This window comes from Rattus norvegicus, chromosome 10 (genome assembly GCF_021556685.1).
Source record: "Rattus norvegicus strain SHRSP/BbbUtx chromosome 10, alternate assembly SHRSP_T2T, whole genome shotgun sequence".
NCBI lineage: Eukaryota > Metazoa > Chordata > Mammalia > Rodentia > Muridae > Rattus > Rattus norvegicus.
In genome coordinates this window covers 9971453-9994904 of record NC_141543.1, presented here as the reverse complement: position 1 = coordinate 9994904, position 23452 = coordinate 9971453, and the positions used below count along the sequence as shown (strand labels likewise).

The following is a 23452-nucleotide window of genomic DNA, read 5'->3' as shown; positions in this document are numbered from 1 at the left end:
CCTTGGAGTACAAAACATGTATGAATTTAACCAAGGTACTAATTTGATCCTCAGTCTTAAACCAAAAGAGTCTTTCTAGAATGCTCTTAAAGAAGCAATTTCAGGTAAGGCTTGATCTAGAAAGTCAGATCTAGTCCTGGAGGCCCACGTGCTTCTTTCTTCTCTGTTCTGATTCTAGTGTACTCTTCCTCCTTCTTGACATTTAGCAGCTGCAAAGCTCATAGCCCTTGGCAATGCTACCCCAAGGAAAAGGAGCTAATTCTTTTCCTTTTAGAATCCAGCCAATGACTCATTCTCATGGACCCGGACATGTCTGTCCTGGAAGGATGCTGTGGGCTTGGATGGTAGATGTTGACTAGGAACTAGGCATGGGATGCCCTGTCAGACCTAATGGCAACAGACAGGAGAAGTCTTATCCCTGGATAGCTCGTCGGAACTCGTCATTGGGGTTAGGCAGGTCTGCCTGTTGTAGAAATCTAATGTCGGCTGGAATGCATTTAGAATGCTGGGTCTGGGGTGTGGTTCAGTGGGTAGAGTGCTTGCATAGCATGCTGAAAGCCATGGGTTTAACTCTTAGCACTGCACAAACTGGATGTGGTGATGTGTGCCTGCAATCCCAGCACTTAGAAGGTGGAGACAAGAGGAGTTCAAGGCCTGGTTACATAGTGAGTGTGAGTCTAGTCTTGGATACAAGAGACTCTGTCTCACAAAACATCTCTAAGCCCCCCCCCCATTTTCTATGTTAAATCCCTTTCAACACAAGAACACTGATAAATGTGGTCCCCAAAGACCCCTGATGATCTAGTCAATGGAATGACACAGGGAAGCACCTACTAGAGGCAGTGGCCAAGTATTGGAGAGACACGGGCAAAACTTTATCTCCTCTCTTCACACCTATCTCTTTTGTCTTATCAAACTTTACTCACAAAGAAAGTTCTAGATAATAGTCACAGAGCACTGAACTTAAGTAGAGACCTGCTGTTCTGGGTGAGGGGCCCTATGTGGCTGGACTGGTTGTTCTGGGTGAGGGACCTTGTATGACTGGGCTAGCCACATGTTCATAAAGTCACCACTGGATGAATGAATCTGTCTGTCCCTACTGACATTTTCATTTATTAAATATGCTTATCTTGTCATGTCTGAGTTCCCAGGCCTTTCAAAGGCAAGAATAGGTTTTGTTGTAAGGAGAAAGAGTAAATGCTGCAGGAGCCACTGCAGGGAGGTGTGTGGTAAAGTGAGAGACTGTGTATGTGTCTAAGGTGTACATGTCTATGTAGTGTGTGTGTGGGGGTGTGGGATATATATATATATATATATATATATATATATATATATATATATATATATAGTGTGTTTATGTGGTGTGGGTGGTGTGGGTGTATTGTGTATGTGTGTGTATGTGTATATGTGTTTTTGTGTGTGGTATGGGTGTATGTGTGTGCTATTTGTGTGTGTGTGGGTGTGTGGGTGGTGTGTGTGTATGTGTGTGTGTGTGGTGTGTGTGTGTGGGGTGTGTGGTGTGTGTGTGGTGTGTGTGTGTGTGGTGTGTGAGTGGTGGGTATGTTTGCGTGGTGTGGTATGTTTGTGTGGGGTGTGTGTATGTGTGTGGGGTGTGTGTGGTGTGTGTGTGGTGTGTGTGTATGTGTGTGTGTGTGTGTAGATGAGAAGTGGGCATATGACAGACCTTCCAATGATTTCTCTGTTGTAAACCCATGTCTGCCATGTCAGCTCATTGACTAGCATCCACCCTGGACCTGAGCTTGATGCATGCAGATTTCTTTGCCTGCAGTCATCCTTCCGAAGCCCTCGGCTATAGATTTGAGAAACTCTTCCCTCCTTTTGTAGCCGAGACGGACAGCTCATCTGGTTCAGTGCACTCCCCTAAGTGACAACACATGTCCCTCCCGCTCTCTGCTCAGCCTGGACTCAGCACCGAGGCATGGATGAGTGAGATTCTCCAGCCACACTCCATCTCCATCACCTATCTGGATCTCCATTTCTTTTTTTACATCTGAAACCAGAATGCTAAGCATTCTGTTTCCACAAATTGCTTTAAAGACATGTTTTATTGTTGCTCTGTGGCTAAATTTGCAAAGCAGCATATGTGTGTATTAATCTGTCAGTACTGAGTAATGTGCTAGTTTTGTCCCCAGAATAGATGTCTCAGGAGAGGGACATCTTCACAGCCTCTCCTGACCCCTGCTGATGTGTTTGTCCAGGCTTGTCTCCAGCTTGGATAGGTTTGCAGAGCAGATGGACCTAGCTGTCAGTCTGACTGGCTGTGTGGTTCTTCCTTTTGGGCCTCTGTTTCTTTGCCTATGAAATGTGAAAGAGATAGACCTTCCTGCTTAACCATGGAGGATGAGGTGAGAGTCCTTGGCAGAGCTAGTATATGGGTCAGCTGTTCTCCCAGCTGGTACTAACCGGATCCAACTCTGAGATCAGACGTGGCTGGGTGTGCTTAGGTTGTGGGTCTAGGGTATGGCTCAGTGGCAGAGTCCTCGCCCAGCTTGTGTGAGGCCCTGAGTTCTACGTCAGTACTAAAACCAAGACAAAACCCAGAGTGCTGTGACGTCATCCGTGTCAGCTCTTCAGTGGCTGGCTTTGGACATTTTACTAGTATGTGGCATCCCACTGAAGAGCCTCCTAGAGATAGAGTTTCATAAATGGTTTCTAGCTATGGCTGACTTTAATTTCACAAATTAAATACTTAATTCCTCTGTGAAGCACAGGGGTGTGTGTGTGTGTGTGTGTCAGAGAGAGAGAGAGAGAGAGAGAGAGAGAGAGAGAGAGAGAGAGAGAGAGAGGGAGAGGGAGAGGGAGAGGGAGAGGGAGAGGGAGAGGGAGAGGGAGAAACAGGCAGACAGACAGACAGACCTGGCCCTGACTTTGTAGAAACAAGTAAGTTGGTGAATGTGAATTGGTTTTCTATTTCAGCTGAAGACGTCTGTCTAAAAATTAGTGCTTTCAGATAGTATCTGGCTGTATTATTGACTTGAGGCGGAATTGTCATACCAGCATACGTGTGGCTTGCTCTGAGAGTATGGAATCTAATGCTAGTTCTCCGTGGGCCTCAGGTGTTTGCTAGCTACTGCTTAGTTCCTTGACTCAGGACGACTGACAACAGAGCTGGCTCTGTCAGAGTGGAGACATGAGTGCTGTCGTGTGGAGAACACAGAGAACAAGCAAGTGACAGAAGAAGGGTAACCCATCTCAGTCTCTAAGCAGAGGTGTCCCAGTGCCTTTGCCATTTCCCCTGTGCTGCAAGCAATGGGAAAGGTTCTGCCCATACTCCATACCTACCAGGGCAGGGTGTACACATCAGGAGGTGGGGGTTACTGTGTTGTTTTAGCAGAGGCTTCCCCCACAGCAGGGAGAAGGTGTTCTGGGTAAACACAGCCTAGTGCTGGGAGAGTCTTCCTTAGCCAGGGTTTTCAGGGAGGTCCCTCTGCAGAGGACACTCAGGCTGAGGCTTGCGCAGGTTGCAGAAAGCAGATGGAATGGACCATGATGAAGGTGCAGAGGCAAGGGAAAGAATGGAGGAGAACAACCTGGACCTCAGCCAGGAAAGGTGGCAGGGCTCAGCCTACACGGGTGAGCCTGTGATAATGAGGTTTGCTGCCTGTCCTGTGACAGGGCTGTCCTATGGAGGACTGAGTGCTGTCTTTGGGAGTTTTGCTCTGTTTCATTTGTTCTTCTTGTCATTTACCCAGGCTGGCCTTGAACCTGTGGTGTTCCCTCCTTAGCTTCTGGAGTGCTAGGATTGCAGGCGTGCCACTGCGCCTGGCCTGGGGATTTGCATTTACGTTGAGCTGGAGCTGGTCTTGCATTGGCCTCAGCCCTGGGAGTCATGGAAGTGCACTTGGCATGAGCCATCTGCATGCATTGTGAGGTGCTGGGTGCCCGGGATTCACAGTGAGATGAGACTTGGTAGATGGCAGGGATCTCACAGGCTGAAGAGCAGGGCAACGTGCAAGATGGTGGTAAAAGCCATTCTACAGCAGGAGTTGAAGGCAGGACACTCATGTCCACTAGGAAGGGATGTGGAGAACTATGAGGAGAGGGCATTGAAAGTGACAGGTTGTATTCACTGGGATACTGGGGACAGGTCCTCTGTGGTCAAAGCATGGAATCTTGACAAGGCAGAATAGCAGGCCCCTTGTCTCCATTATAGAGTAAAGAGGTAAAAAGTGCCACAAGTACATCAGGGCCCCACTGAGACCCTAGAATGTTAGTGATACATCTCTCTGGTCTCAGGAAAGTTCAGAAAGTTCATGACATCTTTGAAAGCTCCTGGTTGCCTCTGCTGAAAACCATTTCATTGGCTTGAGAGGTAATCTCGTCTATGCCATATGCACAGGCTGCCCAAGTGCCTGAATTGTTGGTAGCTGCTCTGGTGTGGCTCTCTTTTATGGTTACTGTTGTGTTTCTTCTTACCTGTCCTCCCTGTGTAGGCTGTGTTATAGCTACTGTCCCTAGAAATCCTTTACACTCTTATAGTCTCTTCTTTATGATTCCCATCCCTCCCTGGCATGAACACCATCGTTATTGGGTGTAGACTATCCATCCACTGGGTGTAGATCACCATCAAGTATAGACTATCCACTGGGTGTAGAGTATCAGTGTGTGTAGATCTTCCCTTGGGTGTAGCTCACTCACTAGGTGTATGTCGTTACTAGATGTGGATCACCAACTGTGACAGCAGCCTTGGAGTTCTGTTGACTGTGTATGTTTAGCATTTAAAAATGATTTTAGGTCAAATCTGTTTCTGTTGTGTGCTGCACTGCTCTAAATGTGAAACCTGTGAAAATGGATCTTCAAAATGATGAGGACTAAAATCTCATGCAATACTCAACTTTATTCAGAGCACAAGGCAATTTATACTCTGATGATTAAAAAGAGTCACCTGGATAAAATGTCGATCACAAAGAAAGCTGCATGTGGCAAAACACATCTGATATTACACATTTGCTTGCTTATAGGATACTCACGTATTACACGACAATTAGATTCATCTATAACATCTCAATCAAAACAGCTCTGGATCTCCTGCTATTAAAAAATAAAAAAGGGGGGGTTGGGAATTTAGCTCAGTGGTAGAGCGCTTGCCTAGCAAGCGCAAGGCCCTGAGTTCGGTCCCCAGCTCCGAAAAAAAAAAAAAAAAAAAAAAAAGGAAAAAAAAATAAAAAAGGGAATAGGGCCCAAGAATAGAGTCCTGTGAGAAATTCCTGAGTGCTTGTGAGAAAATGCCAAGCAAATTATAATATCAGCACAGTGAAAGTATGGTGTGTAGCGCTCAGTCAGCAAGAGCAGAGATCAAAACTATGTGCAATACTATTGATTACATCATTATTCTGATCGTAAAGCCTAGAGAATGGCTTGATGGTAGCTCTGGTCTCTTGTAGAATGTAAATCCATATTTGGCTTTAATAGGAATATAAATGTTATGATGTTCTATATAAATAGGAAGTGACTTAAATCCCAAGAAAAAACTAAACACAATCCATTCTCCAGAGGAGTGAATCAGTTTATTTCAGTCCCACAGTCTATTCATAAACACAGAGTCATTAGTAGAATAAGGCTCCCTTGGTTTGTGAGGCCTTAACATGATCCCAGATGGGCAGATTTGACCTCTGATGATATGTTTATGTACTGGCTGGTCTTGTGTGTCAACTTGACACAGGTAGAGTCATCAGAGAGGGAGGACCTCAGCTGAGAAAATGCCCTCCTGAGATCCAGCCATCCGGCATTTCCTCAATTAGTGATCAGTGGGGAGAGCTCAACTCGTGGTGGATCTTACCATTTCCTGAGCTGGTGGTCCTGAGTTCTATAAGAGAGCAGGCCAAGCAGCCCATGGTAAGTAAGCGAGCCAGTAAGCAGCACTCCTCCATACCAGCTCCTGCCTCCAGGTTCTAGCCTTGCTTGAGTTCTTGTCCTGACTTCCTCCAGTGGTTGACTATGATATAATCTGAATAAATTCTTTCCTCATGGTATTTCATCCCAGGAATGGAAACCTAACTAAGACAGCCCAATGTTGCCTTTTGCCCTTTATATGCAGGTTTGCTATTTTTCTAGTGACTACCACTGTCTCCTCACTCTCTGCCATTGTCCTCGATGGCCCTTGACTGTAGGGACCAGACCAGAATCCAGTGTTTCAGTGGACCCATCTGCAGCCACAGATGCATACCCCTCCCCAGTTCTCTTCTGGTAAAAATAGTGCAGGTTACTGCACCAGCTTGCTTATGTCCTGCAATAAACCCAGGGAGGTTAGTGTGTGCATGAGTATGAATTTATTGTCTGAAATAACTCTTCAACATAAGCAGATTCTGAAATGGTATTTAAGAGTCTACAAATTAACTATAATAGATGAATCAAAACAGCCAGTTCCACCTGTTGGGCTAAGGAAAAGGAAGTATTAATGGATTGAATATCTGGGCCATGGATCCGTCCTATACCATCAGTTTAGCCATCAATAAAATAAGTGTCTGTGGAATGGGAGAAGGTCGGACAATTCTTATAGTGACAAATTCAGTTTATATGAGGAAAACCCCATAGCTTTCTAGCTGGTAATTATTTTCTGTCTTTCTGAGTGATTGGCACTGCCACCTGAGGCCATGGTGATCTCTGTGGTCTGTGGTCTGGCTGTCTCTGGGGGCCTAGTCCGGTTGTGTGGTCCTACCGCAGGCAGGGGCTGCTTGTGTTGCCAGAAGCTGTGTGTAAGCCTCTGACCCATGCTCCTGCTGACATAAAGAACAAGGAAGTTACTTTTGCCTGACATCAGTTCAGTGATTGCAGACATATAGTTGAGAAAGAGGGACATGGAAGGTTTCTGTGACAAACTGTACCTCCCACCACCTGCCCCTTAAAGTAGCAGCCTAAACAGGAAGCCTTCAAATTTACATGGCCATTAGTGTCATCAGCACGGTCTCAGGCAGTGGCACAGACCACAGAAAGCCACATGGTTTTCTTTTGTGGTAACACAGGCCATGGACCAACATGGACCTCAGCTCCAATACAGTCACAGACCCAGACATGGCTCCTGGTGGCAACCTGGACCACGGAGCTCACCATGGTCTCTGGTGGAAATCTAGAACATTCACATCAACGGGGCCTCTGCTGTAGCATGGGTCACTGATACCATCTTAACCTGTAGCAACAGCACAGGCCTTGGACATCATCATTGCCCCTGTGGCAACACGGGCCACAGATACCAACCTGGCCCATGGGCATCAACCCAGCCGCTATAGCAGGACTGCAATCCCCAGCATGGCCCTGGACGGCAGCACAGCCCACAGACATGGCCTTCAGTGCCAACATGTTCCATGACTTCAGGCAGTGTCATGGACCATGGACTCAGACGTGGCCCCTAGTGGCAGCATGGACCACAGATATCAACATGGCTCTGCCTCTCTCCAGCACCTATGTGCTGCTTTGCTCCTCTGTCTTTCCCAACCCTCCATTACACATTCATTTGTCATAGACTGTTAGAAATGGCAGTGTTATTCAATATATCTTTTCTAGTTTAAACATTTTTACATGCAAATACCCATTGCCATAGGCATAGGTCAAGGTTTCTGGTTTCTGAAGCATCATGAATAGCTGTCACTGAAACTTGTTTTGGCTACTTGCTGTTGTCCCGAGTCAGGGTGATCTTGCAGCTAGGCAGGATGTCCAAGGACAGGATCCAAGTGAGCTGCAAACCATAGCACTCCTCCCAACCCAAGAGACCTGGGTCATGACTGTTGTACTTGAAGCCTGTGGGCAGTGCCATGGCCCTGCGCTCTTCTCCTCCCAGCATGTTGCAGCAGGCCTGCAGGCTGAGGACCAGTAATGCCCCGTTCTTGCTGCAGCTGTGCTCCTGTATCATTCCTGTCCCTCCTCCACATCTGTAGCTTGCTGTCCTCTCACGTGGCTCTGTTCCTCAATCTTTCTTTCCAATATCATGAGTCCACTTTTTAAAAAGCATCTTCCCATAAAAGGTCCTGCCTTTTCTTTTCTTTTCTTCCCACTTGTTTCAGGGATACTGCTGGCTCTATAGGAGCTCTGTGGTTTTCTCTCAAGATCCTCAAAGCTGCTTCTAGGTCCTGTGGCTGGGTGGCCGACGCCATTTTCATTCACTACCATGCTTCAGGTTTTCATCTTTAGTGGCAATGATGTGCTCCCAGGTCTGGTTGTGCATCGATGCCTCCTTGCAGTCCAGCAGCTCATAGATAGAATAGGGGTTGGGATGGTCTAATGTGGAGTGCTGGATCTGAGCCAGGGTGGGCAGTGAGTTTGTCAGGCCACTACATGTGTTCTTTTACAGTGTTCTCTGACTCTGTAGATAGAATCCATCTTCTATAGCACTGAGAGCTGAGAATATAGAACAGAGGAGAGCAGGTTGGGTGGGCTTCTCTGAGGAGATCAGCCTAGCAGGGTAGTGCTTGGGTACTGCTGTGTTTTATTAAAGTATGTAGAGGTAGGGTGGCCTTCTGTAAAGGAAGGATGTGCATGCTGCTGAGGAAAAAGGCCTGCTCAATGCTTAAGCAGACAAAACTTCAGACTGCCACATTCTGCAGGGTCCATTTGTAGGAATATCTCTGTTTTGCTGATGAAACAGAAGTGTCATGTCCTCAAGTAAACAGAAATAACAGCTGGTCTTGGGTACGTGGCACAGTCTACACGTGTTGTCCCAGATTCAGAACCAGGCATTTATTTGCATTTAAATTCCATGTTGGCTATTTGGAAAACCATCCCATCTTGCCTTTCCAATGTGGTGATCATGGAGCTTGAACTGTGAGAGTTGAGCTATTGACTGCATTTGAGCTGTAAAAGGGAAGATTGTGCTTTTGTGTCATGTGGCAGCCCCTGAGGCCTCAGAAATTACACTGGATACCACTAGTGCTGCTTCTGTTCTACAGGGCAGAGAACTGAGGTCTGTAACCACATAGGGATTGCTACAGTAGTGGTCACTAAGACCCATGTCTCACAGAGCTTGCAAACAGGGGTAGGGCACTGTGCTGGGTAGCCAGGCATTGTGCATGCCAATAGACAGTGTGCCTCCTGGACTGTTCAAAGCCCTCCTATAGAGCACAGAGATCGCCCAGCAACATTGGCCTTCTGTGTGATTGCTTCTCAAGGCCCCAAGCCCTAAAAGAGAGTATTCTTAAAGGTACAGTTTTGGGAGGGTCAGTGGAGGGGAGGGGAGAGCCCTTCTGTTAATTCAGCACAGTTTACCTGGCTCCACACAATGGTGGTGATTAGAGCCCATTACAAGCATAAAACACCACATTCAGCCAGGCCTGTGAAAATGGGTCAAGAATTACTTTAAAAGTCTTGTCTGGACTCTCCTTTCAAAAGCTCTGCCAGCCAGCCAGCCACTCCAGGCTTGTTCACAAAGAGCTCCTATTGATGTCTAAGGATCCTGGGATGGTTGTCAGCTCTGCAGGGCCTCACCTCCTTTCCAGCACAGAAAACCTTTTCCAGCCTGAGGAACAGGTGGATCAGGAGGAGGGAAGAGGGAAGGCGGGGCTGCCATCCATAGCCATGCCCCCTGGTCATGTCTCAGCGAGGCTCCATCCTTAACTGGCTCATCCACTGGGTAATTCGCAGGCTCCCTCTGGCATTTAGCCCATTCTAAAGACTCATTTGCTCCACAGATACATATTGTCCACCCCTCAGGCTCTGTTACAAGTACCGTGCATCAGCTGGAGACTGGGGGCGGAGGGCGCTAAAGTGCTTGTTCAGGTTTAGCCTGGCAGTGGAAGTGGATGGAGAGAGGAGACCTGAGAGAGATGGAGGGCATTGGTCCTACAGAACCAGGGTACTGCTGGGGAGCAGTAACCAGCATTTGTGAAGTGCCCCAACTTTAGCCTTCTGGAACATTAACTGATTAACACCTTTCAAGCCTTCTGAAACTTGTGTTGTGATTTCCCTTGTTTTATAAACAAGACTGAACCCCAGTGAGGAGAAAGCAAGCAGCCTAAAGTTATACAGCAAGCAAGGGGAGAGGACGGGGTGGATCTGGTTGGAGCTGCAGCATGGCGGTGCTGTGAGCTTTCCTGTGTCTGAGATGGCGGTCCTTTGCCTACTGCAGACCCGTGCAGCTTCATGGAGCCTCCTGCATTCTGCTGAGGGCTGTAGCTCCTGGCTGTTCTGGCTTTCTTTCTCTCGAACAGTTTCTCAGAAACCATGAGGAAAGTATCAGCCTTACCTCTGTTTTGATATTTCTGGATGCTTGGGCTTTGTACACCACCAGGCATGGGTGTTCCTGGACTGAAAGAGAGGCTGCTCGCCATCTTTTCTTGTGGATTTCCCATAAGGATGCACCATGAAGAGTGAAGGTCGACCTTGGGGACCTTGAGGCGGCAGTTCAGACAGGAAATGACAGTTACTGACTCCTGTGTCTTAGAGGTCTCTGTCAGGTAAACCACATAGCTCATACCAGGTCCCTCCCATTTCAACTGGGGTGTGAGGAGGAGTAAATCTGCATTTCTCAGAATGGAACCTACCAAGTAACCATGATGAATTTGGTCGTGGGCTATTAGTCCATGCCATGAAAGACAAACCCGCATTTCTTACCACAAAAGGGGTTAGCTTCCTGCTAGACTTCAACGATTTCTGCAGCCATCACTGCAAAGGCTTTCACGGCATGGCTTCAAATATCTGCCCTGCCTGGTCTGACTGACACTGAGGTGGATCAGCTTGCAGTGGTCTTTTCCGTAAGGAGAGGTTGCCCACCCTGTAGGAAGGGGCAGTAGATGTCTGAAGCCTCTTAGAGGCTGAAATGCAGACCTGCCAGGGCAGTGGTCAGGCTGGGTCTGCTGTCATGCACTGTTCACAAAGAACTCCAGTTTTCCCAACAGCCACTGCAGATAGGACCAGAAGAGACAGCATTTGAAGTTCACCTCAGATGGATCCTGAGGCACTGAAGAACTTCAGTTGCTACTGAAACTTGAGGCTTGTCTCCATCTTAAATGTCTATTTTGCTACTTGAAAGAGGGTGAGGCATTCATTTGAATGTGACAAGACAGAAAACATCGTGGTGTGAAAGGGAACGCCAGAGGCTTTTCCTAATTCATAATCCTTTGTGGCTTGTGAGGTGATTACGGTGCTTCTGGGATCCTCGCAGATTTAAAAGCTCCCCCATAGCCCTGTTGTGTCTGAAGACCATTGTTCTTCATGCACCCACTTGAAGGGAACTCAGCTTCCTGCCGTTCTCCCCCTTCCTCCAAAATATAGTCATGGCTCATCTGGCCAAGCATCCAAGGAGACACTTGTGTGTCCCTCCAGCATTTACCACTTGGCCAGCAGGCACTCAGCAGCGTGAGTGAGGGACAGTGAGCGCCCAGACTGCAGTCTGCATCCCTTCTGTGGCACTTTTCAACTGCCCTTCGCTGACTCCTTCTCCATGTCTCCTGACTTGCTATACAGAAGGCTCTCAGCACTGGGCATTTACCTTGCCTCAGAAGTGCTGCCGCCTATGAACAGGCATCTCCTCACACCAGCACTGTGGCCCAATTAAGTGACAGTCTGGGTTTCCATTTTGTGATGGTTAGCCATTCTCTTTGTCTGTAGGGTGACTTCCTTTGTCTGCGCATGACTGTGGAGCAGAGAGGACTGCCAGGGCCTAGTGTTGTTAGTAAGGGACCAAGAGTGGGAGTTGGAGAGAGAGAGAGGGAACATGGATTTTATCCTGGGCCCAGTAGACACTTTATGGGTATCAAACAGCAGGTAAGGGTATGCGATGGGACTGTCAGCCTCATCAGAGCAGGTGGAAGGGTGTCTGTTCTGAGTCCAGTCTTGTAGTTCCCTTGTGCTGTGATAGATATGTTTCTGGCTGCTACCCACACGTTCAGTGAGACAGAAAGCTCGCCTTCACAGGTTAGCACCAGCTCCTCAGCCCGCCATTCCCCAGTGAAGACCAAGCTTTGTGTGATATAGACCACTGCTGTGGCTGCAAAAGGGAGCTGGGGTTTGTCAGTTCACAGTGAGCACCCTGGAGCCCTGTGTGGGTTGCTGTTGTAAGCATTTGTGGGAAATTGTTGCAGCACTCGGACTCCTGCAGCACCTTAGGCAAGGACAGTGGCAGCTGTCTGAAGCGTTTCATTTCTTGGGAGCATGTTAGCAAGTCCACCAGCAGGTGCAGCTGACTTCCAGCAGACGCAGGCGGTCACATGACTTCCGTGTGGACTGTCTACAGACATTATTGTGATATTATGTGTGTTTCATGTGGGAGTAACTTAAGCTTTTGTTAAGAATAAGGCAAGTGGGGAAATTACTTTCTGTGAAAAGAGAGGTGCTGAGACTCACTGACGTCTCCATCCGTGCTTTGCTCACTGCATTGTTTGAAAGCAGCCTTGGTGCTGTTTGCACTTCGAGCTTCATATTCGTGGCGAGGCTGGGGACAGTGGGTGCACAGAGCAGGAGTTGGAAGCATTGACTGAGCAGGATGTGTTCTCTGCTCTGTGTACAGAAGAGTAAGTGAACACACACGTGCAATACTGACAACCCAGCCCGGAAGTGTTTCCTTCTGCACATTCTATCTTTGTAATGGAAAAAGGGGAGCTCCCCTTTTCTCCTTGATGTGAGATTCATGTCATCCCTTCAGTGCCCCCCATGCCTTATGTCCCTCTTCTGACAGTATGTATATTTTATGTGTCATGTTAAATGCCTGTGACAAATAGTTTAGCATCATTATGTGAATCCCAACATGAGGTGACTGCTGTGTGAATCCAGTTATGGGAGGAGTCTGTCAGGGACAGCGGTGGTCAGGCCACGTGAGACTGTTTGCACAGGCGTCTTCCTGAGGGGTTCAGGGACAGCATTTTAGAACACCCTCTCAGGGTTCACCAAAGTGCAGAAATCATACTTGAGTGGCTTTGCATTGGCTATAAACTACCTTATAGCACCTCTATCTTTGTTTCTTTGGGAACCAGCCAAACATGTTCAATAATTGAGTTTGGAAGCTTCTGTGGCTCACTGTAAGCTTGCCATGTGGGGCTGGTGCAGTTTCAGAGCACCCAGCCAGGGTTCTCATCTCCCCTCCAGCAGCTCATTACACAGCCTGGAACAGGCTCTTGAAGCTCCTGAGTTCAGAGTACTATTTATGGAAGGTGGGATCAATCCGTAAGCTTTCAACATGAAGCTGACTAAGAGCATGAGAAATACGTATTGCGATGCAGACGGAATCAATGATGACTGGAGCGGTGCCCTGCTGAGGTGTGTGCAGCCAAAGCTAGGAAGGAACTTGCTGAGGGGTGTGCCGACATGTTTAGGAAAGAGCTCACTTCTGTTTTCTCTCTTTTTTTTTTTTTTTTTTTTCCGGGGCTGGGGACCGAACCCAGGGCCTTGCGCTCGCTAGGCAAGCGCTCTACCGCTGAACTAAATCCCCAACCCCTCACTTCTGTTTTCTCACTCGAACCCTGGGCTCAGCGAATGGAATTGCATTTGTCCCCACTGTACCACTTGCTAGAGCATCATCATCGTTGTTGGTTAATTTATCTTTGCACTGCTAAGATTTGAACCAGGGTGGCATGCATGGCAGGCAGTGGCACTGCCACTGAGCTATATATACCTCCAGCCCCAGCAGGAACTTTCTCACCAAGCGTAGCTTAGACTGCCAAACAAAACGACCTTTGGTACAAGTGTTGTTAGGGTTTGAAATGGTCCAACACTGTCGTCTTCTGACCATAAACTGCCAGACTCACCCAACTCAAGGAAGGTTGCATGCCACTGCTGGTGCATAGTACTGTGGTCTCTGGCAGGAGAGAGACTGCCAGAAGCAGGGGATCAGCATGCATGGGGCCGCACCTGAGGTTGACGATGTCCTGCTTGCCTTTCCAGGTAGCCGAGATGCATGGAGAGCTGATTGAGTTCAATGAGCGTCTACACAGGGCCCTGGTGGCCAAGGAAGCCCTGGTGTCCCAAATGAGGCAGGAACTGATTGACCTCCGAGGCCCGGTGAGTGCTCCCCACCAGCAAACACGTCCCTCTGCCTGCTCTCTCTGGGTCCTCCAGGCTTCTGCTGCCCACAGGTCCACTCTGAGTTAGTTCATCCCTGCTGGTGATCTAGGGAAGTGCAGGACCCGGACGAGCACACACCCTGGTAGCACTGTGCAGACTGTATACTTGGTCAACTGTATAGTCATGCAGTTGATACGGGCATGTTCTGTGCTCCCTCTACACTGCTGTGCTCTCAACTGACTTAGAGCCTTCCTCTGTATGTCTGTGCTCTGACGCACAGACAGATTTCCACAGTCAGGAAACAGACTTTTTTGTTAAAGATTTACTTATTTACTATATATAAGTACACTGTAGCTGTCTTCAGATGCACCAGAAGAGGGCATCAGATCCCATTACAGATGGTTGTGAACCACCATGTGGTTGCTGGGATTTGAACTCAGGACCTCTGAAAGAGCAGTCAATGCTCTTAACCACTGAGCAATCTCTCCAGCCCAGTAGGGGTCTTTAGATTGCCTACTTTGGGTTGTTTTTATTCTGTAGTTTGGTCTGAGGAGCATCTGAATATAGGAAGAGTCAGTCATAGGCTTTTTGTGCAGGCTGTTGATATCTCTGCTCATGTAACTGTTGTTGTGGGCTGGCCTGTGAAGTCTGGGGTCCCCGCCCCCTAAACTAGAGGGTTCTAATTCCATCTCCTCAGACACCCCTGGTTAAGACCTGCTTGCTGATTTAGTTGGGTCATTTCCTCGGCTCAGTCATTCTGTATCTGATGAAGCACAGCCTGTGGTCGGATCCGTTGTGTCCCTTGGATGTTTGCTTGGCCCGCCTCATAACAACTCCAGCTGCGGTGCTGTGAGTTTGGATGCTGGCCCTTCCGCGCATGCGCACCGTAGCTTCATTAAACACTTCCCGCACGAAGCACCCTGTTCCAAAGGTCGGCAGGGAGCAGTGTGCACCGCAAGCTCTCACAAGCCGGCGCCAGTTCTATTTCAGCATTCCACTTTCTGTTTCCCCTGCTGTATTATTTGAGTCAAATACTAAGTAGTATTTTATCTCTGGCCACCCTACTGAATATGTCTAAAATAAGAAAATGCTTTTCTAGCTTGTTTTGTATTTGGTTGATGTCCCTGGGAGGCCTGCTCTTTTGTGAGGGGAGGTGGAAGTAGGGTGGATCTGGGGGACAGGGGAGGTAAGGGGGGGAGAGACTTGTGGGAGGGGATGGAGGGAAACTCAGTTGGGATGTAATATTTGAGAGACAAATTTAAAGTAAAGGAAAACGCTTTTAAAAAGTTAGAAACTGTAAATGCTATACCATCCTTACCTCTCATGTCCACTAACCCTCGACAGCAGCAAGTATCAGTATTCAGATGTCCAGCTACATCATTTTTAAATAGGTTTCTAAAATCTGGGATCCACATGGGGCTCACACAGAATTCATTGATTGTCTCATAGGATTCTCTCTTATAACTTAAAGATGAAGGTAAGAGTACCTTAGTCATCCAACCATTTTAGCAGACAGCTCAGCTTGTATTTCCCTCTATGTGCAGCTGTTCCCCGCCATGCTTCTCTGGAGACTGACCGACTCTCCACCTGCAGTAAAACACTAATCCTTTATTCTTTCCTCAGCCTTGGCCGTCCACCATCCTGCCTTTGGGAATCTGGCCGTTCCTACATTTTGTCTTTCGGGTCCTCCCTCCCCTCTCTCCCTTGAGTGTTGGTGGGAGCACTGGGTTGTTTCCATCTTGGTATTTTATGCTGACTTGCTACGTGGTGCTGTGACTCGCTTTTCTGTTTTCATTTTCCTTAAGCTGATATTTGAGTCTAGATGCGTGGGATTGGTGTCATTTCACTGATGGTGTGATTCTGGTTGGACTGTTTCCTGTCAGGTGTCCTGCAAACTCTGCTGTCTGTCCTCATGATGGTAGCATCCACCTCTCGTTAGCCCCTAGGCCTGTTACTCTGTGTCGTCATCAGGTTGGTGGCTCCTCTTCTTGATGCTTCTGTAGCCTGTGAATAAGAAAGGGCAGTGAGTGGTGGGCCTACATGACAGGTGCTGACCCTGTCTCCCATGAGTAGGACAGGTCTTCACAATGCTCCTGTTTTTATGCCCTGAGTGCCCCAGCCTTCAGGACTGGCTGAAGAGGGGACCATGGGCAGACAGGAAGTGAACAGTGGCCCATTTCTTAGAATACCCTCCGTTTGAACTTAGGTAGTGTCTTTGTGGGTTCTTTATGCTGAATGAGTACATGACTAGTGTCACTGTGGAGCTTTTACAAAGAGCCGCCTCCATGCTTCGTTCTTGTTGTGAAGGAGGAAGACTGCACAGAGTATAACTGCAGATCTGAGGAGCGGGCCGTAACAGAGTGCTTGCTACCTGTCTCTGGGTTTCCATTGCTGTGAAGAGACACCATGGCCAAAGCAGCTCTTAGAAAGGGCACTTAATTGGGTTCAGTCCATTATCATCAATGTGGGAACATGGCAGTGTCCAGGCAGACATGGTGCAGGAGGAGCCAAGAGTTCTACAATTTGATCTGAAGGCCAGCAGAAGACTGGCTTCTTCAGGCAGCCAGGAGGGTCTCTTCCATACTGGGTGGGGCATTAGTATCCTTCAAGTCACGCCTTCACAGTGACATACTTCCTCCAACAAAGCCATACCTCCTAATAGTGCCAGTTCCCATAGCCAAGCTTATTCGAACCTCCACACTGCCCAAGTGTGGCCTTTAAGTGTGAGTGCATCATTCCCTCCCCAGCGTTCCTAACAGTGTTACTGGTTGTGACCCTCATACAACAGAAGACAAAACAGGCTTACAGTGAGAAGGGACACGGCTCAATCTGATCTTAGAGAATGGAATTTATTTAACAGTTAAAAATGCCAACCTTTTGGACTCTGTTTAAAAAAAAAAACTTTTATTTTACAATATGGGTTACTTTTCTCTGTACTTTGTTAAATTACTTGGATGGGCTAGGGAGATTGCTCAGTGGTTAAAAGCTCTTGTTACTCTCGCAGAGGACTCAAGTTTTATCCCCCAAATTCACATAGTGGTTTACAAACACCCATAGCTCCAGTTCTAGGGAATCTGGTGCCTTTTGACCTTTAAGGGCACCAAAGTTGCTCATAGTGTACATGCATGCCTATGGGAAAGCACTCACACATGTGAGTTAGAACAAAAAAATCTAATAGTGTACATACATGCATACGGAAAGCACTTATACATGTGAATTAGAATAACAAATCTAAATAACCTGGATGAGAGGAGGAAAGGGCTTGTCCCTCACAGTTAAGGGGCATGGTCTATCATGGCGGCACAGGAGAGGCTTGTGTCTGAGGTAGTATGAGCTTGAGGTGGCTGGTTACATGGCATGGGCATTCAGGAAGGAAAGAGTCTGAGCTATAAACCCCAAGCTCCCTCTCTCACCCAGTGACCTCCTCTTTCCTGCTAGACTCCATAGTGCCACAGCTTCTCCAGATAGCCAGGGAGCAAATGCTTCCTTCCACACATGGGCCTCCGAGGCTGTTTCCCAGTCAAACCATAACACTTATAAACTCAGGCATCATGATGCTTCCCCTACTCTTTCAGTCCACACTTCAGTTCCTGCTCTGGCCCAGCAGCCTCTGATGAGCCACATCCTGGGTACAGCACTCTGGATGGTGTAGACTCTCATGGACTCTGGTGCGGCTCAACGGTCCCACTGTGTGCCGAGCACTCTGCTGGCCTTCCTTCCTCCTTCTGGCAGTGTGCACGCAAAGGCTTGCTGCTGCTGCTCTTGCTTATTTAGTTTTTATTTCAAAAGATTATAAGCTTTCGTTGCTGGTTTAATCACACTGATTGTTTTGCCTTGGAGCTAGTTAGAAGGGGCTCTTTGGAAGCATCAACTTGGAGAAAGCAGACATTCCTAAAAACAGAACAGTGATTCCTATGTGTGAGGAGGACTCTGATGGAAAAATATTTATTAGGTAAAAATATTTGGTAAAAGGCAGCACAGTAAGGAGGTCCCCTTTGCTGCAGGACCTCCCAGTGCGCTGCCCACAGACCTGGGCACACACAGTGTTCTCAGTTCCTTCTCCAGGGACCTGGTTTCTAGGAATGAATTCACACTCTTTTTCTGAGAAAGGCAGTGGAAAAGCTCTGAGAGTTCTTTATGCTGCTAGTCCCTGTTACATTCCCTCCGGGCTCATCAGAAAACATGGCCTGGCCTCTGAGTTGTGGAGCCCAAGAAAATGAGACCACATGTGTGACCCCAGGTCATTGGGTAAGATAAGATGGGCATTCATTGCCTTCCTGCCTGGGGTGTTTGGCCAAACACTGATTCCTAGACCCCCCGGGGGGCATCGACCAGCAGTGAACAGTTCATGGAGTTCATTCTGCTTTTTCTCTGGCTCTCCCTTTCTTCTGCTCCTATCCCTCCCTTCCTCCCTTCTCTTTATTGCTTCCAAGTCTGTGTGCTTCTTTTTACCTGTTTTTCTGTCTCCCTTCCTACCTTTCTCTTCCCATGTCTGTCCATCTTCTCCTCGGTTGCAATTTCTCTGTCTCTGTCTTCTTTACCTTTCTGTGTGTGTCACTCTCTGTCTATGTTCACCTCTCTTTGACTCTGCCATCTATCTGTGTCTCCCCTTTGCCCAAGTCCCCTCTGCCCCTTCCCTGTCCCTTCCTTATGTCCTCCTCCTCATTGATTCCTCTTAATAAACTTTCACAAGGCTCTGTGGTACAGCAGTAACTTCTGTTTAACTGAAAACCCATAAGTCCTTCCTCTTCTTGAGATTCATTTCCATGGTGCGTGTGTGTGTGTGTGTGTGTGTGCGTGTGTGTGTGTGCATGTGTGTGTGTGCGTGTGTGTGTGTGCGTGTGTGTGTGTGTGTGTGTGTGCGCGCGCGCGTGCACACAAATGTATAAGTTTGTATGATGTGTGTGTGTTGGCGGGGTGTGGTTTCCTTTCCTGAGCCTCTGTTAAGCCCTCTGCAAATGCTCCCTTGCCCATCCCTGTAGGGGCCCGGGCCCTTACCCACGTGTTTGTGTGGCAGTGCTTGTGACTGTGACTCATCCCTCCATGTCAGCATCTCCCTTCCCCTGTGGACTGAGAGCTTTTGTGTGATGAGCACCATGTCGTCATAAGCATCTCCTCGGACGCTGAGCATGTGTCATGAGGATATGACCACACAGCTGCAGTAGCTATGGTAACACCACTCACCAGGGCCTTCCATTGTCCTGAAAAGTGGCTTCCTGTTCTGCCACATCAGAGTTTGATAATCTCTACTGCGAACCACCCCAAGTTTGCACAGGACATTCTCTCCACTGTTGATGTCTAGCTGATTCGAGGGAAAGATGATTAAAATTCAGAGATGAGAGAGACGGCAGACCCATCCCACAGTTTGTAATAAGGTTCACTTCAAAGTGGGCCTGTTTCTGCTCCTTTAAATCTTCAGAGGCCCTGACTGTTAGGGTTGACGCTGCTTAGGGACGGAAGCTTATAAGAAATTCACGTTTTGGCTCGGTGGCCATTGGCAAATCTCTAATGACACAGTGCCAAACCGTCTGCCGCTGTCCCTTCGAAGCTCTGAGCAGCACAGCTAGGTCATAAGAGGCTTTGGATTCTGGGCTTGGGCATGTGTGTTTTAGCCATCTGCTGCCATGCAGATTATTCTGAATAATGCTGTTAAGAAAGACTTCTAAAAGTGTATCCCACATAGAAGCTTAGCAGAGGAACATTAGTTTTTGACCCAAAATCATCCTGAAAAATGCTTGCAGAACTCTCTATAAATTTCTCCATTTGAGGAATGAAAGCCCCTTCTTAGGTACAGCTTTGTTCTCCTGTTGCTGGGCAGCTGCCCACGTGGTACCATGACTTTGGAATGCATACCAGCACACCCTGGACCAAGGGGTCCCCCGGCTCAGCCCTTGCTTTCCTGAAGCCTGTGTTAAACTCTCATTTCATAATCTCTCATGCTCATTACCAAGCATGGGAGCTGGTTGTCGCTGAGTGTTGCAGGTGTGTGGGTCCTGGCCACATAAGATTGTGTGTATAGAACCTGGGAAATGCATTTCCACTTCAGTCAGTCATGTCTGCTGGCAAGGCATGCAGTGTCACAGAGCTGAGTCAACTCTGTGCTTGGGAAAGACCTCAGCAGAGACCGAAGGGAGGAATCTTGCCCTAGTTTATGCTTCAGTAGGTCACTCACAGTTTCATGGCGTGTGGGGCACACAGACCTGGGAGATATAGCCTGTGTCCTTGAGGGCGTTGACCCCAGAATATGTTTTGTCTGATGTGTGTTTATCTGCTTTGACTGTGCTGTTGTTTGGCATGGACACCAAGATGATTTTATCACCCAGAGCTTGAATGGAACACTCTCGGATACTAAAGAATAAAATAAAATATGCCAGCCAGGCACTGGAGAGCTATCTTCTTGTTCAGGGATTTTGAGAACCTGAGATCCCAGCTTGCCTTGTTTTTATTTTTTTTCCCTGATTCAGTGGCATTCTTGAGTTCTGCTGTTGAGAAATATCACTGTTGATGCCAGCATGAATGTGATGCCCAAGTGCAAGTTGCCACCCCCGTCCTGTAAGAGCCAAGCTTGCAGCCAGTGCTTGCTGCCCATGCCCTCTAGGGTGCAGGTATTTTCTTATTGGGGTGTGAGTGTGTGTTTGTGAGTGGGTGTGTGCATGAGTGCATGTGTGTGACAGGACTGAACCACGAGCATTGCAAGGGAAGCATTCTTCTCACTGAGCTATATTCACAGCCCTCTGTTTACTTTTCATTCTGAGACAGGGTCTCACAACGTTGCTAGCTTGCCTTGAGCTTGCTTTGTAGCCCAGGCTAGCCTTGAACTTGTGATCACCATATCTTAGCCTCCTAAGTAACTGGAGTTATAGGTTTGGCCAGAAAGCCTGGGTTAATTGCCTTTTTTAAGCTTAAGCCTTTATTAAAAAGCATTTATGAATACTTAAAGATAGAAAATTATAGTCACAAAGAGTGTAATCATGGTACCTATATGCCATAACTTTTTTCTGGAGACTTAATTAATTTTGAAATGTGAAAAGAATTCTTTGGAGCTGTGATGCATCATGTACACTTTTGTACAGAAAGTGAGTGTGGAAAGTACATTAGGTTCGTTCAGAGTTAAGCTGGTAGCTTCCGAGGCAGGACAGACGGACTCTCCCCACCCTGGCACAGCTTTGCCATCTGCGCTTGCTCTTCCTGTTTGCAAAGCTTCACTTTTCAACCCTTTCATCTGTTCAAACACTGCCAAATTTCTCCAAACAGCACAATATAAAACCATATCCTGAAAGAGTTTCAGTAAATCGATGGCAGAACATAGGTTCCTCTCTTCCAGTGACCTTGCTATGGAAACTTCAGTTCACATTGCTCTGGATGTCTTTCATGCATATACATTGCATAACTTAAATGTATATGCATATAAAATATGCTTGCCTATTTTAAACATCTGTGGGTTAATTATGCTGTAGGTTGTTCCGAGACTTTCCTGTCTCCGTTCATGAATATGTGCTGGCTTCTTCATCTCTTGCTTTGTGGACAGCCTTGAAGGGCTAAGCCCACCCTGGGAGACAGACCTCCATGGCTAGAGCTGCCTTGTACTGCTCTGTTTTGACATCGCTTCTTCTTATACTCACTAGTCTTATCAATAAGTCTTTGGCTTCCCTGGGAGATAGATAAAACCTTAAGAGTGGGATGATGACCACACCCTGCCTGCAACAACCGACAGCTTCTGCTAAGCTGTTTGTGTCCCATGCCTCCTTTCAAATGCTATAATGTATTAGCAATCTGTGAGACAGACATATTGCCGTTTCCCTCAGAGAACAGGAAGGCCCGGTGAGTTAAGTGCCCATGACTACTAAGTGAGGGAACCAACAGGTCTCTTGGTTTCCCAGAGATGTCTTCATCTTTAGATAAGACTGGTACCACCCACCAGGGAGCGTGAGATGGGGTTTAGGTTTACAGAGCATGCCTTCAGAGCCGCCGTGTGGGAGGCCACAGGCCTGTGTGCATGCCTGTGTTCTCAGGGTGCACGTCCTCATGACAGTTACCTTCACTCAGCACAGAACTGGCTCTCTCCTCTCCATTCACTTCTTCTCTACTTGGCTGAGCTCCAGGCACCTGCTATGGGCTATTAAATATTTATTGAACAAGTGACTATTAGTTTCCACTTCTTACCAAGCATCCTCATGTTGGATGCCCAGAACATGCTCACTGAATTTGGCTGACACCAGCCCAGCTCTGTGTGTCAGTCTTGAGCTGACCATGCTGCTCTTGTCATTTCCTTTTACCTTGCTGTCAAGTGTTAGGAGCTACTGCAGCAAGTATTGGCCACCCCTGATTTCTTTGATACCTAAGTTGAAACCATTTCTAATTTGGGTAAGAAGTTATCCATCAGTCACAGAAGAACTTGAACGTTTTGTGGTGGCTTATAGAAAACTCAGAGCTTAATAGAGAAGTCTGTGGAGGAAGAAGGCATGAAAAATGGAACCTCTCTGCCTCTGATCTTGATATCATAAGCACATACCAAGGCTTCCCTGAAAGCTACAGGTTAGATGGCGTGATGAAGGATTCTGGTCCCTTAGACTCTGAGGCATGCCATCTGATGTCAAGAGTTTCTCTCTTCTATCCTGGGTAGCATGGTTGGATATAGGATCCATGATTTACTTTCCTCAGACTCAGTTTTCACATCTGTAAATGGGGTCTAATATGTTAGTCAGGGAAGGTTATGTTGTGCTATAGTAACAGTCCCAAAATGTCACAAGGGGAAACTGATGTTTCTGTCTCTACAGCGTTGCTTGTCCTTTATGGGTAGTAGGGACTGTGCTCCATGGTTTCCATTCTCCTTGACTCAGACCTAGACAAGCTCAAGAAACAAGAGATCCTGTCTTTCAAAATTTCTACCCAGAAATGGGATGTATCATCAATAAAGCAAACCCTCTGCAGTCCAAGAAGAAAAGGCAGAATTACTAAGGAGTATCTCAGGGGCTCCAGAGCTGGGATGTGCCCCCCTGAGGGCGTGGCTGGAGAATCCAGTTGGATGGCACACTAAGTGCTTGGTTCTTGGGTACTGGGCCATGGTGCTGGTGCCAGCTGGAATGATGGGAATTAAGACTTGTTTCGTTTTGTTGATCTGCCTGTGCTACACGAATGAGCTGAGTCTTTCACTCGCCTGCGCTGGAAGAGTCAAGGCCGATGTGGTCTATGTCCTGAAAGAGTGCTCCTCTTGGAAGGAGGGTTGAGTTGTTTCCTTTGGGTTTTTGTTTTCAGGCCTTGGCCTTGCTGTGAAAACTTACAGACTGACATAAAATAGAATGTAAGCTGGGCAGGATCTCTGGATCTGTGGTGTCCACATCACTTAGAATGCCTGCAGTGGAAGACCAAGAGAAACCAGCCTAGACAGGCCTCAGCAAAGCCCGGCACCGTGCTTTAGAGAAGTACAAACTGTGGAGTCTTGGCCATGAAATAGCCTATCTGCACATCACTCTGTCCACCATACCCTGCCACAACTGTCTTATCCTTC

At 47.6% G+C, this 23452-nt stretch overlaps 1 protein-coding gene across 11 annotated transcripts in view; it reads left to right on the top strand.

The window, feature by feature from the left end:
- Positions 1 to 23452, top strand: part of Snx29 (sorting nexin 29) — a 413834-nt gene that overhangs the window by 279392 nt on the left and 110990 nt on the right. For all 11 annotated transcript variants that reach the window (XM_087574449.1, XM_087574446.1, NM_001109526.2 and 8 more), the window contains one exon: positions 13825 to 13941. In XM_087574449.1, coding sequence (XP_087430575.1) covers positions 13825 to 13941 — 117 coding nt within the window. The remainder of the gene's footprint in view (positions 1 to 13824; positions 13942 to 23452) is intronic.